Source organism: Rhinoderma darwinii, chromosome 1, assembly GCF_050947455.1.
Source record: "Rhinoderma darwinii isolate aRhiDar2 chromosome 1, aRhiDar2.hap1, whole genome shotgun sequence".
NCBI classification, from domain to species: Eukaryota; Metazoa; Chordata; class Amphibia; order Anura; family Rhinodermatidae; genus Rhinoderma; species Rhinoderma darwinii.
The window spans coordinates 276509912-276527473 of record NC_134687.1 but is presented as its reverse complement, the minus strand read 5'-3'; the positions used below and the strand labels follow the sequence as shown (position 1 = coordinate 276527473).

Sequence of the window (17562 nt, the reverse complement as noted above, 5' to 3'; positions counted from 1 at the left end):
AGTTCTCCGGCACTTTTATGTTCATGCCTATCCTTAGGATAGGTCATCAATATCAGATGGTTGGGGGTCTGACTCCTAGCACCCCCACCAATCTGCTATCTGAAGGCACCGCTGACTAACTCCACGGCCTCTTCATATTTTACCAGGCACAGTGCCATACACTTCCATAGCGGTTGTGCCTGGGATTAACATTCTCTGCAATACAGTCGCATTTTCTTGAATGCGACCAGAACTGCAATCTCAGGAACAGCTGCTATGGAAGAGCTACGGCACTGTGGCTAAGGATAGGCCATCAATAAAAAATTTTTAAAAAGTCCCGTAGAACCCATTTAATGAGAGTTTGAACTGTGTTAAAGGGAACCTGTCACGTTCAAAGTTCTGTACTATATGCAGGCAGCATGTTATAGAGCAGGATGAGCTTGGTTGATATATAGTTTTGTGGGAAAAGATTCAGTCTAACTTTTAAAAATGCCTGCTCATTGTGAGCTTATTAGTCCAGTGGGCAAAGTAACTATGATTGATAGCCTTCCCTGTTGCATACAGAGATAGCAGTCAATCATGGAGTTATTATTTCACAACTGTAAATTTCCTATGTTCACATATGCTTAAAGGGGTTGTCCACTACTGGACAACTGATGACGTATCCACTGGATAGGGCATCAGTATATCATCGGTACGGCTGCCTCCGAGCACCGGACGTACATGCCGGAAGCAGTTGGCTCCGGCCACTGAATAGCTGCAGTTCGGCAGCATGGCCGTTATGCTATGTACGGAGCCAACTGCTTCTGGCTCTGTACATCGCATAATTGGCTATAACATTCAGTGCCCGGAGGCAGCCGGAGTGGCTTAACGGTGCGCGGTCCTGGTGTCGACCCGCACCGATGATATACTGATGACCTATCTGGTGGATACATTTTTTCACAATTTTTGTTTGTCTTTTTAACCATGTAATTATTTTCAAATAATTATCTCCATTTACTACAGGAATTCTTGGCAGTGACTACATAAATGCCAACTATATTGATGGTTACCGGAAACAAAATGCATATATAGCAACTCAGGGACCCTTGCCTGACACTTTTGGAGACTTTTGGCGCATGGTATGGGAACAGCGCTCTGCTACCATCGTTATGATGACTAGACTAGAGGAGAAGTCTCGAGTAAGTATCTCTATATAACGATACCAATTCATGAGCTATATGAATTTAAAGCTTAAAATACTGCATTAAATTATTTAAGGATAGTGGAATATTCTTTCCATTGAGTTATAGGATAATTAGTCAAACTGCGGATGCAGGGGCAGAAATATAATGAGGGCTGTCATAGAACTTGTCCAACAACAAATTGAGATTATTGAAGTATGAGTTTTTTTTAGTTGTATAAGACTAGACACCCTGAAGATTTTATTCTGATCTAACTTTATTCAGGAAGTACAGCTGATTTTATAACATATTTAATAACATAGAAATACATCGATATCCTATTTTAGATGAGCTTTACACCCCCTTAAAAATCTTGATCAACTAATAAAAATTAAGTAGTAAAACTTTAAATGAAATCAGCTCATCATTTAAAGCCAGTAAATCATATGCTCTTTTAGTGACCTTTAGGGTCTCCTTACATGGCCCGACGTGGGCCGGGTAAACTAACGCTGATCAACGAGACCGCTCGTTGATCGGCGCTCATTTGCTACTTTCACAAAGAGCTATGTATGGGGTAGAGTGGACATTACTACGACCGCTCGTCCCCATACATTTCTATCATGTCGGCAGCACGTCTCCCTGTTTACATAGAGAGATGAGCTGCTAACAGCGATATTTTAGGCTGCATAAACTATACAATCAGTCGATGAACGAGCATTTTCCTTCATCGGCTGATCGTTGCCCGTTTACACAGGGCAATGATCGGGAATGAGCATTCTGTGAATGCTCGTTTGCCCGATGATTGGCCTGTGTAAAAGGGCCTTTACTCTACTTTCAATTTCTGAAACCAAAGATCCAAAGGAGACGTTGTGGTCAACTTACCTTCAGTTTGTCAAAAACATGCACAGATATCTCTTTGATACTAAAGATAACAAGAAGTTGTGGTCAACTTTAGCGCAAAGTAATAAAAGCAAATGAAGAGGTGTTGGGCTAATTTTATATAGTTTAAGACAAAACCAAAAAAAAAAACAACAACTCTGAAGTTACTCTATTAGAAATTCACCCAAAGTGGTTATTCCATACTAAATTGCAATATAAGGGCAATCTGGGTGGTTGACCGGGGCCCAGGACTACTGAAGGGTCCACAAAATACAGGGTGGGCCATTTATATGGATACACCTAAATAAAATGGGAATGGTTGGTGATATTAACTTCCTGTTTGTGGCACATTAGTATATGGGAGGGGGGAAACTTTTCAAGCTGGGTGTTGACCATGGCGGCCATTTTGAAGTCGGCCATTTTGTATCCAACTTTAGTTTTTTCAATGGGAAGAGGGTCATGTGACACATCAAACTTATCGATAATTTCATAAGAAAAACAATGGTGTGCTTGGTTTTAACGTTACTTTATTCTTTCATGAGTTATTTACAAGTTTCTGACCACTTATAAAATGTGTTATAAAAAGTGCTGCCCATTGTGTTGGATTGTCAATGCAACCCTCTTCTCCCACTCTTCACACACTGATAGCAACATTAGGGCCAAAACCGCCTTCCCTAAAGACACAATTCTGTGCAGGATCAGCACAGATATAGTCACTTGACCATATCCATTCAGGTCCTGAAGCCAATGGGCTGAGCTGAAAGACTTCACAGAGGAAAATGAGAAGAAGCAAGAGTACTGTGTATGTAAGTGTTACGGTTGCTATGTATGTAATGTGTTTGGGGTCTGGTTTGCGTTTTGTACTTATTCTGGGGTCATAATATTCAGAGAATCTCTAGTGACTGGTATAGTGCCAAGGGACTGGCGCAGGGCAAATGTGGTGCCTATTTTCAAAAAGGGCTCTAGGTCTTCCCCGGGTAATTATAGACCAGTAAGCTTAACATCCATCGTGGGGAAAATGTTTGAGGGGCTATTGAGGGACTATATACAGGATTATGTGACAATAAATAGCATTATAAGTGACAGCCAGCATGGTTTTACTAAGGACAGAAGTTGTCAAACTAACCTAATCTGTTTTTATGAAGAGGTAAGCAGAAGTCTAGACAGAGGGGCCGCTGTGGATTTAGTGTTTTTGGACTTTGCAAAGGCATTTGACACTGTCTCCCATAGACGCCTAATGGGTAAATTACGGACTATAGGTTTAGAAAATATAGTTTGTAATTGGATTGAGAATTGGCTCAAGGACCGTATCCAGAGAGTTGTGGTCAATGATTCCTTCTCTGAATGGTCACCGGTTATAAGTGGTGTACCCCAGGGTTCAGTGCTGGGACCACTATTATTCAACTTATTTATTAATGATATAGAGGATGGGATTAATAGCACTATTTCTATTTTTGCAGATGACACCAAGCTATGTAATATAGTTCAGACTATGGAAGATGTTTGTGAATTGCAGGCAGATTTAAACAAACTAAGTGTTTGGGCGTCCACTTGGCAAATGAAGTTTAATGTAGATAAATGTAAAGTTATGCATCTGGGTACCAACAACCTGCATGCATCATATGTCCTAGGGGGAGCTACACTGGCGGATTCACTTGTTGAGAAGGATCTGGGTGTTCTTGTAAATCATAAACTCAATAACAGCATGCAGTGTCAATCAGCTGCTTCAAAGGCCAGCAAGATATTGTCGTGTATTAAAAGAGGCATGGACTCGCGGGACAGAGATGTAATATTGCCACTTTACAAAGCATTAGTGAGGCCTCATCTAGAATATGCAGTCCAGTTCTGGGCTCCAGTTCATAGAAAGGATGCCCTGGAGTTGGAAAAAATACAAAGAAGAGCAACGAAGCTAATAAGGGGCATGGAGAATTTAAGTTATGAGGAAAGATTGAAAGAATTAAACCTATTTAGCCTTGAAAAAAGACGACTAAGGGGGGACATGATTAACTTATATAAATATATTAATGGCACATACAAAAAATATGGTGATATCCTGTTCCTTGTAAAACCCCCTCAAAAAACAAGGGGGCACTCCCTCCGTCTGGAGAAAAAAAGGTTCAAGCTGCAGAGGCGACAAGGCTTCTTTACAGTAAGAACGGTGAATTTATGGAATAGCCTACCGCAGGAGCTGGTCACAGCAGGGACAGTAGATGGCTTTAAAAAAGGGTTAGATAATTTCCTAGAACAAAAAAATATTAGCTCCTATGTGTAGAAATTTTTCCTTCCCTTTTCCCTTCCCTTGGTTGGACTTGATGGACATGTGTCTTTTTTCAGCCGTACTAACTATGTAACTATGTAACTATGTAGTCTTGGGTCTTTGGCTATTCTGAGGTCTGTATTTATGTTGGGCCTATTCTGGGTTCTGTATATAGGGGGTCTAGCTTGGGGTCTGTACTAGTTTAGAGGATCTGTATTTAGGGGGCCTGGTTTGTGGTCTAAATGTATTTAGGGGTCTGGTGTCTATATTTTTTAGGGGTTTGGTCTGGCGTCTGTATATGTTTGGGGATCTGTATTTATTCATGTGGCCAAATTTTTTGCTGTGCACGCAGCTTATTTACATCACTTATCGGGATGTCCGTTATGTTGCTTCTCAAAAAGTGGCAAGTATGGTGATTCAAGTCCCTAGTACAGTTGCGTAGTTATTCTGTGGTCTGAAGGGTCTGTATTTATTTTGGGAGTCTATATTTATTTTGGGGTATGTATTTATTTTTAGGTCTGGGATCTGTAGTTCTTATGGGCTCTGGTCTGGAGTTGGTAGTTAGTTTGGGGTCTAGTCTGAGGTATGTAGTTATTCTGGGGTCTACTTATTCTGGTGTCTATTTTTCTGTGGTCTGTTGTTGTTCTTGTTATTCTGGTGTCTAGTCTGGGGTCTGTAGATATTCTCAGGTCTGCAGTTATTCTGTCGTTTTTCTGGGGTCTGTATTTATTCTAGGGTCTGGTCTGGGTTCTGCATTTATTTTGGTATGATTTCTGTAGGTATTCTGGGCTCTGGTGTCTGTATTATTTTGGGGTCCGGGTCTGAGGTTTGTTGTTAATCTGGTGTGAGGTCTGTATTTATTTCACGGTCTGTTCTAAGGTATTTTTATTTTGAAGTCTGGTATGGGGGTCTGTATTTACTATTAGGTCTGGCCTGGGGTCCATTTATTTGGGGGTCTGTAGTCTATATTTATTCTGGGGTTTGTATTCATTCTGGAATCTGGTTTGGTATCTAAGCTTATTATGGGGTTTGGTGGATACACATCCACTGTAGGACCCTGCTAATACGATGGGGAGAGGGCTGTCCCTTTATAGAGGCAGCCCACAAAACATATATATATATATATATATATATATATATATATATATATATATATATATTCATACATACAGTACTGTGCAAACGTTTTAAGCAGTTGTGGAAAAATGCTGCAAAGTATGAATGCTTTCAAAAATAGAAGTTTTAATAGTTTTTTTTTTTATCAATCAACAAACCACAAAGTGAATGACCAGAAGAGAAATCGAAATCAAATCAATATTTGGTGTGACCACCCTTTGCCTTCAATACAGCATAAATTCTTCTAGGTACACTTGCACAAAGTCATGGATTTTGTAGGATTATAGTCAGGTGTATAATTGATTAACCAATTATACCAAACAGGTGATAATGATCATCATTTTTATATGTATGTTTAAACAGTCATTAGCTGTAACAGAAACAGCTGTGTAGCAGACTAAAACTGGGTGATGAACTGCCAAACGCTGCTACAAAGGTGAGGTTGTGGAAGACTGGTTCATGTCACGCGTCCACCATGGCAAGTCTGAGCACAGCAACAGGACACAAGGTAGTTATACTGCATCTGCAAGTCTCTCCCAGGTAAAGATTTCAAAGCAGACTAGGGTTTGAAACACAAAGAATCGGGCAATGTTGAGTATCGTAGACGCAGTTGTCGGCCAAGAAAACTTAGTTCAGCAAATTAAAGACACATCATGCTTAGTTCCCTTTGAAATCCGAAGATGTCCAGCAGTGCCATCAGCTCAGTACTGGCAGAAACCAGTGGGACCCAGGTACACTCATCCACTGTTCAGAGAAGTCTGGCCAGAAGTGGTCTTCATGGAAGAATTGTGGCCAAAAAGCTATACCTTCGACGTGGAAACAAAGTCAAGCTACTCAACTATGCACGAAAACATAGGAACTGGGATGTAGAAAAATGGCAGCAGGTGCTCTGGACTAATGAGTCAAAATGTAAAATATTTGACTAACAGAAGCCAGTTTGTTCGCCGAAGGGCTGGAGAGCGGCACAATAATGAATGTCTGCAGGTAACCATGAAGCATGGTGAAGGTTCCTTGCAAGTTTGGGGTTGCATTTCAGCACATGGAGTTGGGAATTGGGCAGGATTTCTAGTGTTCTCAATGCCAAGAAATACAGGCAGATACTTATCCATCATGCAATACCATTAGGTAGGCGTCTGATTGGCTCCAAATTTATTCTGCAGCAGGACAACTACTGTACCCCAAAAGAACCAAACCGAACAAGGAGCCCTGGATGTGATGATATTGCCCCCACAGAGCCCTGATCTCAACATCGCATCTGTCTGGGATTACATGGAGAGAAAGCGGGATTTGAGGAAGCCTACATCCACAGAAGATCTGTAGTTAGTTCTCCAAGATGTTTGGAACAACCTCCCTGCCGAGTTCCTTTAAAAACTGTGTGCAAGTGTAGCTAGGAGAATTGATACTGTTTTGAAGGCTGTCACGTCCACTGGGTTTGTGGACCCACTGGGCCACTCTGCCGTAATGGAGTAGCAGCTGGTCAGACAAATATAGAACAGTCACTAGTCAGTGGTACCTGGATGGCTGGCTAGAGTCGGATAGCTGGAAGCTGGCTTGTGCTGGATTATCGGAAGCTGGCTTGTGCTGGATTATCGGAAGCTGGCTTGTGCTGAGTTAAAGGAAGCTGGCTTGTGCTGGATTAACAGAAGCTGGCAGAACTGGTCTCAGACACTGGACGCAGATACTGGACTGTCATGGACACCGGACACGGATACTGAAGTCGTCATGGACACTGGACTTGACACTAATACTGAATTCAGGAACAGGCTACGGAACTTTTGCAGACTAACACAAGGTTAGCAACAACATTGCTCAGGAACTTGGGAGATGGAGGAGGTGCCTTAAATAGTCCTGGGACACCGCAGGAGTGATTGGGTAACTTTTGGAATTTCGTGTGCACTGGCCATTTTAGAGGCGGCCAGAGCATGCACATTAGGGATCCGGCGGCCATGAGCAACAGAAGACGAGAGGCACAAAACCAGGAGGCAAGGACCGCTGGCAGATGCAGGGGCCACCGCCGTTACAGTATCCCCCTCTTCTTCGATCCATAGCGCAGGAGGAACTTCTTGATGAGAGCTGGGGCATCAATGTTCTCTTCGGTCTCCCATGATCTCTCCTCAGGATCAAAGCCCTTCCAGTCCACAAGATAAAAAGTCCTCCAACCCTATTGCGGTCCAGAACCTCCTTGACTTCAAAGACATCAGCCGAACCGCTGAGGGCAGTAGAATTGTAAGACTTGTTGTACCGGTTGAGGATCACAGGTTTTCAGGGGAGATACATGGAAGAACTTGGGAATGTTGAGGGTAGGAGTAAAACGTAACTTGTAGGACACCAGATGAATCTGTTACAAGACTTCAAAGGGACCGAGAAACCTAGGAGCAAAATAAAAATTTTACCAGGAGGAATGTCTTTAATCTGCAGAGGGTTAACTGGAATAATACTGGAAGGGTCAATAATGTGCTGAGGTTCCTCTCAAACAAATGAGACCGTACATCAGCCTTGACATTTTTATCAGCAGGACGGAAATGAAGTAGGAATTGGAATCTGCCAAAAAAAAGTGACCATTTGGCTTGACGAGGGTTCAGGTCAGGTCAGCGGGATTGATGGGTTCAGTGACAGCAGGTCCTGCGTTATCGGTCACATCTAAGTTCTTGTGATCGTTAACAAGAGATACACAGGACCCGCTTTCACTGAACCCATCAATGTCGCTGATCTGACTGATTCAGGTTTCAGCGCAAGATACAGCTGCTCTGTATACAGGAAACAAAGCGGCTGTAGCTCAAAAAGTAAAAATAATGTTTAATAAAATGTAATTACAAAGTTGCAGCAATCACACTGATACACATTTTTATTAAAATCAAAAAACGTCTTTGTCTTGTTCAGATAAAAGGACAGTCAGGCGTGCAATAATATTCACGTTTGGTATTTATAAACATATGCTATTAGACACTTAGACATCCATTCATACCACTCCTGCGCCACCTAAAAAATATGAGATTACAAGGACATGGCTGTTTGTGCGCTAATCCAGGGTTCCTATATTTTAAGGAATCTGTTTGAGGTCCCACTAGCTGCGTAAATTAATTTATACAACGATTAAGCGCCATTAATAAGCTGAATCCAAAGTCATAGTGTTGTTTTTTTAAGAGGCTTTGAATTGCCGCAACTTAAGCTGCTCTTTGCTGCGACCTAGCGTACAAGGGAAGCCGGCACTCCAGACTTTCTTCAGCCACTTACAAGGTCTCTACTATCTCAAGCTTCCCACAGGTGCCTGCGACCCTCCAACTGCTACACCAGACTGCCTGGCACATAGCCAATAGCTCCGTAAATATCCTTGAAGACTTATGAACAGGAAGAGGACCCCTTGAGCACCACCCAGGACCTTTTTTGCAAAATTTCTTAAGTTCTGGGACAAAAATGTCATCCTGCGCCTTACCCAAGACCAAGATTCAATTTGCTGTGACAACGCACAAATCCAGGTGTTTCCAGACTTCTTGATGTGCAATTTATACGTGCCCAGTTCAACACCATCAAGAAACGACTATGTGGTGCCAAAGTAAAGGACTCTATGGCATTTCCTGCCCGCATCCGGAATTTCAACTGCGGCAAGACTCGCTTTTTTGATTCTCTGGAAGAAGCTGCCTCGAGGCTAGATATCTGTCTGGCCTGTGGTGCTTGCTCTACAAACCCTGCAAGAGACCGATTGTATAAGGTGTGATAAAACTATAACCTGTCCTACTACGTATATATCCCTTTATTGTCTTAATTTGTCTTTTAATAGAATGAGTACTCTGAGCATTATACTACCTCTATAAACTTTTGCTCCTGTGATATTGGTGTATTGTTGTTTACTTCTTTGTACGGGAACAATGCCTCCATGAGTTCAGGTGGTGGGGACTTCTTTTGATGTGTTTTTGAATGAAGTGACAATGTACTACATGTCACTACTAAATATGCTTATGTTATAATTCAATAAACTCCTGATGCAAAGTAGTAGTGGGCTAGGTAATGTCCCTAGGGAACATCCTCCCTCTTATGATGCAAAGGCAACTCCATAATAGATATATATACACAAAAGAAGTAGAGTACACAGCCAAGTATATATTAACCCCTTCCCGACATCCGCCGTATATATACGGCGCTGTCGGGAGGTGCTTCCCGCAAAGCGCCGTATATGTACGGCGCAACGGGAAATGGTCATCAGTGCTAATTGCACCGTGACAAAGTAAAGATGGCTGCTGTCCATGACAGCAGGCCATCTCTACTACTCGCCCAGGGTGCCGTTTTGGCCCCCCCGCATCGGCGATCGCTGCTATTGGCCAGTCAATTCTGACCGGCCAATAGCAGGGATTTTTGTTAAAACTGCGCCCTGGAGTCACAGGGCACAGTTAGACAGTGGCGATTGGTGCTGTCTAAGACAACACCCATCGCCACCAACGTCACCTAGGGAGGTGGCAGTGATGCCACCTCTAGGAGCGATCTGATTGGTCGGTCTGTAACGACCGACCAATCAGTGCACCAGGCAGTGTTGTGAACATCGACACTGCTCTGCACGCCGCCATTCCAGTTTGAGGCAGCGTGCAGAGCGGTTGAGAGAGTGTCTGCTGCGGATTTTCTGGAATTTGTAGTGCATCCTGCACTACTGTGTAAAAAATAAGAAAGCCCTTTTGCTGCTTCTGTCTGATCACCTTTTTTTTTTCTTCTTTTGTGATCAGACAGATTTTTTTGGCCCTGTCCTTGGGCCTGTCCCTGCCCTTGGGCCTGTCCCTGTCCCAATCCACCCCCTCCGTGTCCCAATCTACCCCACCCCCTCCCTGTCCGAGTCCTGTTCCCACTGATCAGTGACCACCATCACTGATCAGCATCTGTGCTCCATTTTTGTCGCAGGATTTTTTTTTTTTTTAATTTGCACCATCTTCCTGCGTGCGCCCTGCGGCCACGAAGTGCTGGTTAGTGACCGCCATCACTGATCAGCATCCGTGTTTTTTTTTTCCCGCAGGTTCTTTCTTTGTGCCTTTTTTTCACCCACACCAATTACCTGTGTGGGTCCTTTGAGCGCTGATCAGTGACCGCCATCACTGATCGGCATTTGTGCTCAACTTTTGGTCCAGGAATTGTTTATTTTTGTCATTTTTTTCCAATTATAAATTTGCACCATCTATCTGTGTGCACCCTGCGGCTACAGACTGCTGATTAGTTATCAGCATCTGTGGTAATTTTTTTACGCAGGTTTTTTTTAGGTCTTTTTTTCACCCGCAGCTTTCCATAGTGTGCATAGCAAGTTAGTTAGACTACAGGTTTTTTTTTAGTAATAGATAGCGTCAGTTACTGACGGACGTTCAGTTGTTTTTTTACTGACGTTCGTCCAGTAAATTTTTAGAACCTAGTTTTGCTGTAGCAAGTTAGTTAGACTACAGGTTTTTTTTAGTAATAGATAGCATCAGTTACTGACGGACGTTCAATTGTTTTTTTCTAACTGACGATCGTACAGTAAATTCTATTTTTTTTTCCTTCTCTTCTTTCTTATCTTCTAATTTCACCCCCCTGTGTAAAAATTAAAGTTGATTACACGTGTAAAAACACCACACAACCCCCTGTAATAAATCAAAATGTCTGTCGTCCAGAAGGATGTATTCAGTCGAGGAGGCATACGCCATCATTGCCTTTGACACTGAGTCGGCCAGCGAGGGACAGGAAGAATATGCCCCACTCCTTTTAGTTTCCTCCTCTACCTCCTCCAATGATGAGGAACCCCCCCAAAGGCGACCCAAGAGAGCAGCTGAGCCAACCCCAATGATTGATCCCGTGTGGACTCCACTCCCCGAAAATTATGAGCCTCAAATTCCTGATTTTATAGGCAGCTCAGGAATTCAGTTTGAGACTGAAGGCCTCACAGAAATTGACTTTTTCAAGGTCTTTTTCTCTGAGGAGTTTGTTAATTTAATGGTGGCCCAGACGAATCTGTACGCCCAACAATTTTTAACCCAAAACCCCACTTCATCATTTGTTAGGTAGACCCCAGTAGATGCAGCGGAGATGATGACATTTTGGGGCCTTGTGCTGCATATGGGACTAGTGAGGAAGCCAGAGGTTAGGCAATACTGGAGTGCGGATATTTTGTACAGCACCCCAATTTATCGCATGGCCATGATCCGGACTCGCTTTGAAGCCATTTTAAAATTCTTGCATTATAATGATAATGCACAGTGCCCGCCCCAGAACGACCCCACATTTGACCGTCTTTTTAAAATCAGGCCACTCATTGATCATTTCTCCACCAAATTTTCACAAGTGTACACCCCCGATAAATATATTTCCATTGACGAGTCCCTTGTTCATTTTAAGGGGAGGCTTAAATTCCGCCAATACCTGCCCAATAAGAGGGCAAGGTATGGAATTAAATTGTACAAAATGTGTGAGAGTACATCTGGGTATACACACAGGTTTAGGGTTTACGAAGGGAAGGACTCTATTATTGAACCCCCAGAATGCCCCCCGTCCTGGGAGTTAGTGGGAAAATAGTGTGGGATTTGATGCACCCATTGCTGGACAAGGGTTATCACCTTTACGTCGATAACTTCTATACCAGCATCCCACTATTTAAGTGCCTTTCTGCCAGAAGTACTGTAGCATGCGGTACTGTGCGCAAAAATCAGAGAGGCCTCCCTAAAACACTGCGTAGCCAAAGCCTCAGAAAGGGTGAGAGCAGGGAACTATGCAGCGAGAACATGCTGTTCGTCAAATATAAGGACAAGAGGGATGTCCTTATATTGACCACAATTGATGGCAGCGGCAGCACCCCTGTCCCTGAACGAGGTACCACCACAGTGACCCAGAAGCCAAATTGCATCGTGGGCTACAATAAGTACATGGGCGGGGTTGATCTCTCTGATCAAGTACTGAAGCCTTAGGGTATGTGCACACGATAATCGACCATTACGGCGCTGTTTTCAGGAGAAAACGGCTCCGTAATTTCAGACGTAATTGCATGTACTCGCGTTTTGCGAGGCGTCAATTACGGCCGTAATTTTGAGCTGTTCTTCATTGAATTCAATGAAAAACGGCTCAAATTACGTCCCAAGAAGTGTCCTGCACTTCTTTGACGAGGCAGTCATTTTACGCGTCGTCTTTTGACAGCGACGCGTAAAATGACAGGTCGTCGGCAAACACATTCAAATGAATGGGCAGATGTTTGCCGACGTATTGGAGCCGTATTTTCAGGCGTAAATCGAGGCATAATACACCTCGTTTACGCCTGAAAATAGGTTGTGTGAACCCAGCCTTATAGTGCCCTACGGAAAACAAAGACATGGTACAAAAAGCTGGCCGTGCACATTATACAGATGGCATTGTATAACGCCTACATACTATCCCGATGTGCAGGCCGGACAGGGACATTCCTTAACTTCCAAGAGGTGGTGATCAAGGCACTTCTATTTGGGAACCAGGCAGGGGAGGGCACAAGCACATCTGCTGGTAGCGATACTCCACGTATTGTACCAGGGCAACATTTCCCCAATGAAGTGCCCCAAATTGCAAAGAAGGGAAGGACACAAAAATGGTGCAGAGTGTGTTCCAAAAGGGGAATAAGAAAATACACTATTTACCACTGTGAAACCTGCCCCGAAAAACCAGGCCTGTGTATCAAGGATTGCTTCAAAGAGTACTATACATCCATAAATTAGTGATTTCATGCTTCATTAACCCCTTTATTATGCCAAAAGCAACATTGCGTCCACACACACATACAGCTAAATCCTAGTTCCAAAAGTCAAATGGCACTTCTGAGCCCTGTCGTGTGTCCAAACAGCGGTTTATGACCACATGTGGGGTACTGTTTTACTTGGGAGAAATTGCTTTACAAATGTTGTGGAGCTTTTTCTCCTTCAGTCCTTGTGGAAATGAGAAAAAATTAGCTAAACCTACATTTTCTTGGAAAAAATGTAGATTTTCATTTTCACTGCCTACTTCCAAAAATTTCTGCAAAAAACCTGTGGGGTCAAAATGCTCACTACACCCCTAGATAATTTCCTCAAGGGGTGTAGTTTCCAAAATGGGGTCACTTTTGTAAGGTTTGCTCTATTTTGGCCCCTCAGGTTCTTTGCACATGTGACATGGCCTCCCAAAACCATCCCTGTCAAATTTGAGCTCAAAATGGCGCTCTTTCTCTTCTGAGCCCTGCCGTTTATGACCACATGTGGGGTACTGTTTTACTCGGGAGAAATTGCTTTACAAATGTTGTGGAGCTTTTTCTCCTTTAGTCCTCTTGGAAATGAGAAAAAATTAGCTAAACCTACATTTTCTTTGAAAAATGTAGATTTTCACTGCCTACTTCCAATTGTTTCTGCAAAAAATCTGTGGGGTAAAAATGCTCACTATACCCCTAGATAATTTCCTCAAGGGGTGTAGTTTCAAAATGGGGTCACTTGTGGGGTGGTTTCCACTGTTTTGGCCCCTCAGGGGCTTTGCAAATGCGACATGGCCTCTGCTAACTATTCCTGCTAAATTTGAGCTCCAAATCCAAATGGCGCTCTTTCCCTTCTGAGCCCTGCTGTGTGTCTAAACAGCTGTTTATGACCACATGTGGGGTGCTGTTTTACTCTGGAGAAATTGCTTTACAAACTTTGTGGAGCTTTTTCTCCTTTAGTTCTCGTGGAAATTAGAAAAAATAAGCTAAACCTACATTTTCTTTAAAAAAAATGTACATTTTCATTTTCACGGCCTACTTCCAATAATTTCTGCAAAAAACCTGTGGGGTCAAAAGGCTCACTATACCCCTAGATAATTTCCACTGTTTTGGCACTGCAAGAGCCCTGCAAACTTGATATGGTGCCTAAAATATTTTCTAATAAAAAGGAGGCCCCAAAATCCACTAGGTGCTCCGTTACTCCTGAGGCCTGTGCTTCAGGCCATAAGCACACCAGGGCCACATGTGGGATATTTCCTAAATCTGCAGAACCTGGGCAACAAATATTGAGTTGCGTTTCTCTGGTAAAACCTTCTGTGTTACAAAAAAATGGATTAAAAATGAATTTCTGCAAAAAAAAATTAAATTTGTCAATTTCACCTCTACTTTGCTTTAATTTCTGTGAAACGTCTAAAGGGTCGATAAACTTTCTAAAGGCTGTTTTGAATACTTTGAGGGGTGCAGTTTTTAAAATGGGTTGACTTGTGGGGTTTGTATTGTGTAGGCCCCTCAAAACCACTTCAGAACTGAACTGGCCCCTGTAAAAATAGCCTTTTGACATTTTCTTGAAAATTTGAGAAATTGCTGCTAAAGTTCTAAGCCTTGTAACGACCTAGAAAAATAAAAGGATGTTCAAAAAACGATGCCAATCTAAAGTAGACATATGGGGATGTTAGTTAGCAACAATTTTGTGTGTTATAACTGCCTGTCTTACAAGTAGATACATTTAAATTGAGAAAAAAGCAAATTTTTGCAATTTTTCGCTACATTTTGGTGTTTTTCACAATTAAATATTGAATGTATTGAGCAAATTTTGGCAGTAACATAAAGTCCAATGTGTTACGAGATAACAATCTCAGAATCGCTATTACCACATAAAGTGAAACATGTCCGATTTGAAAAATGAGGCTCTGTCAGGAAGGTCAAAAGTGGCCAAAGCGGGAAGGGGTTAATGATTGTTGACATCCTCCTCTGACCCCTTTCAAAGACTAGTTCTTTACGCGCACAAGATCCTCTTTTGGTAGATATTTTTCCTCAATCACACCATTCTCGGTATATTCTCTACACAGTTGCGTGAGAAAACCCCACAGGGTTGGCAGTTTTTGAAAATACTGGCCCCAGCTATTCTAGCGTTGATGACCAAGAGACGAAGTCGCTCAGATTGCTACGTTTTCACATTCTAATGTAAATTCACATCATTTACACGAGCGTAATATACGCGCGTGCTTTTCACGCGTGTCGTACGCACCTATATTAGTCTATGGGGCAGTGCAGACAGTGCGTGAATTTTGCGCAGCGCGAGTGCGTTGCGTAAAACTCACGACATGTCCTTTCTTTGTGCGCTGTTCGCGCATCACGCACCCATTGAAGTCAATGAAGCACTTCCGTGCGAACTGCGTGATTCGCGCAACAGCTGTCAAACTCTGAATGTAAACAGAAATGCACCACGTGCTTTTCTGTTTACAAACATCCAAACAGAGTGTCATAATGATGGCGGCTGCGCGAAAATAACGCAACCGCGCATCACACACTGATGACACACACAGCTGTTAAGTGCCTTTTGCGCACGCAAAACGCCGCGTTTTTTGTGTGCGCAAAACGCACATGCTCGTGTAAATCAGGCCTGAAACTGATCCACAGTGAACTTGATTTCATGCTTCACTCTGGAGTCATGTGTCTAATTTCTTTACAGGGAAGCTCCAATCGTGAAAGGGCAGGTGTCTCTAAAAGAAGTGGCCATTCAGTGTGCCTGCTTTCTGGATGGGGGACTTAATTTGCTTGTGGAACAAACACTTTGGTTGATTTTCCCCCACAACTTATACCTCACTACTGGAGGTCCCACAAAAATTAGCCTCCAGTGTGGGAATAACCAACATTTGGCGCCACTGCCGCCTGACTCGTAGGCCTTTTAATAATGCTTCTTTGCCACTTGGTTCCTTCCCAAGAAAAGTCGAATGATTCTCACAGATCCTAGACTCCCCCCTCAGATTGTCTCAGCGGAATATTTCTTTCTCTCAATTTCTGACCTTGTCCCCTTTATAGTCACTGTAAGCTGGGCTGACCTCTAACCCCCCCCCCCCCCCACCTCATTTGAAGTTGAACCCCTTCTGGTTAATGATTGTGGAACCCCTCTTATCCCCAATATTTTATATCTCAGTGGGTCCAGTTCTTTATGGACAAGGGGCCAAAATGCTCCATGATATAATCGTTGGATGCCTGTGAGGCATTTGCCTGGGGTGTCCTCTCTTGGTCTTAGCTTACCGAATAGATAAATTGAAACCGGATGTTCTGTTACTGTATATTGTGTTACAGTCGCCCATATACATTCCAACTAAATGTTCTAATGAATTGCATAGTATCTTAGGCTTCTTTCTCTGGAACAACGAGTTTTCTTGTTTCAAATTTGGGATCCTCCAAAGAAGGTGGAAAGGCAGAGGTATTACCCTCCCGTATATGTAGCTTTAAATTTGAGCAGCCAAGCTGTCCCACCTCGCCTAAGCAGAAAGCATGGGGACCGTCTGGGGGGGGGGGGCGGGTGAACGGTGACGGCAGCAGAGCGGCAGCTGACGGAACAAAGCAGAAAGCATGGGAACTGTCCGTGGGGATAAGCAGCGATGGCTGACCAAAACAAAGTGTTCGTGGACTAGCTGTAAATAGTGCAGCTACGGCATTGTGCCATACGCTGCTCGTGTGGGGGGTGGAGGACCGCTTTTGGTTCAGGCAGGGCCCACCGGGTGATTTGGTGGGTCTGCTTGTGCCTGTACATGTGCCTCAGCAGCCAGCCTGCAGCTGCTGTAACTGAGCTAAAATGATGATCCCTGCGCTCTCGGCAGCCATACCTTCAGCTTTCTGGAGAAGTAGCATCAATGCTGTCACTTTAAGCCTGATCTGCCATTGGCTATCCCAAACGTCAATAACTGTATGCTATCCAATCACATATCAGCAATTCTAATTGGATAGCATACAGTTACTGATGGCATTGGCTGGGCTGCATGTAATAACCCCCAAAAAATGAAATGTGCAAGATGACGTCTGTTATTTGCACTGAATTTCGGTTTTGGTTATTTTTTGTTTAATTGCCCAGCCCTACTCACTCACTCACATGGGTGTATAAACATAGAAACAAAGTAAATACATTTCACAGAATATGGGATATATGGATTCATTCCACTGCTAAAATAGCACCTGCATCTGTGTAGCCGCCTTACCCGTTCCAAGAAAAGAAAAAAAAAATCCTGCCTTTTTTTGTTATTGAATAGTTAGTGGACAAGCACTGTGCATTGTCCTAATCCACCACATTCTTTAGCCAGATTAGTATACATGCATCTATTTATATACTGTTTTATTATACGCTCAATGTATATAATGTTTATTTTTATAATGTATTATTTTTCCGTTCCATGTACTTGCAATGATACTTATTGTCCCTACTTGTGAATTTTATATATTTATTTATTTTGCCTTAACTGATATTCTGTTTTCTG

The 17562-nt window shown here is 42.9% G+C and overlaps 1 protein-coding gene across 1 annotated transcript in view; it reads left to right on the top strand.

Annotated features, from left to right (window-relative positions):
* PTPRS (protein tyrosine phosphatase receptor type S) overlaps positions 1-17562 on the top strand; it is a 523802-nt gene that overhangs the window by 431917 nt on the left and 74323 nt on the right. The window contains exon 27 of the mRNA XM_075864303.1: positions 985-1160. Coding sequence (XP_075720418.1) covers positions 985-1160 — 176 coding nt within the window. The remainder of the gene's footprint in view (positions 1-984; positions 1161-17562) is intronic.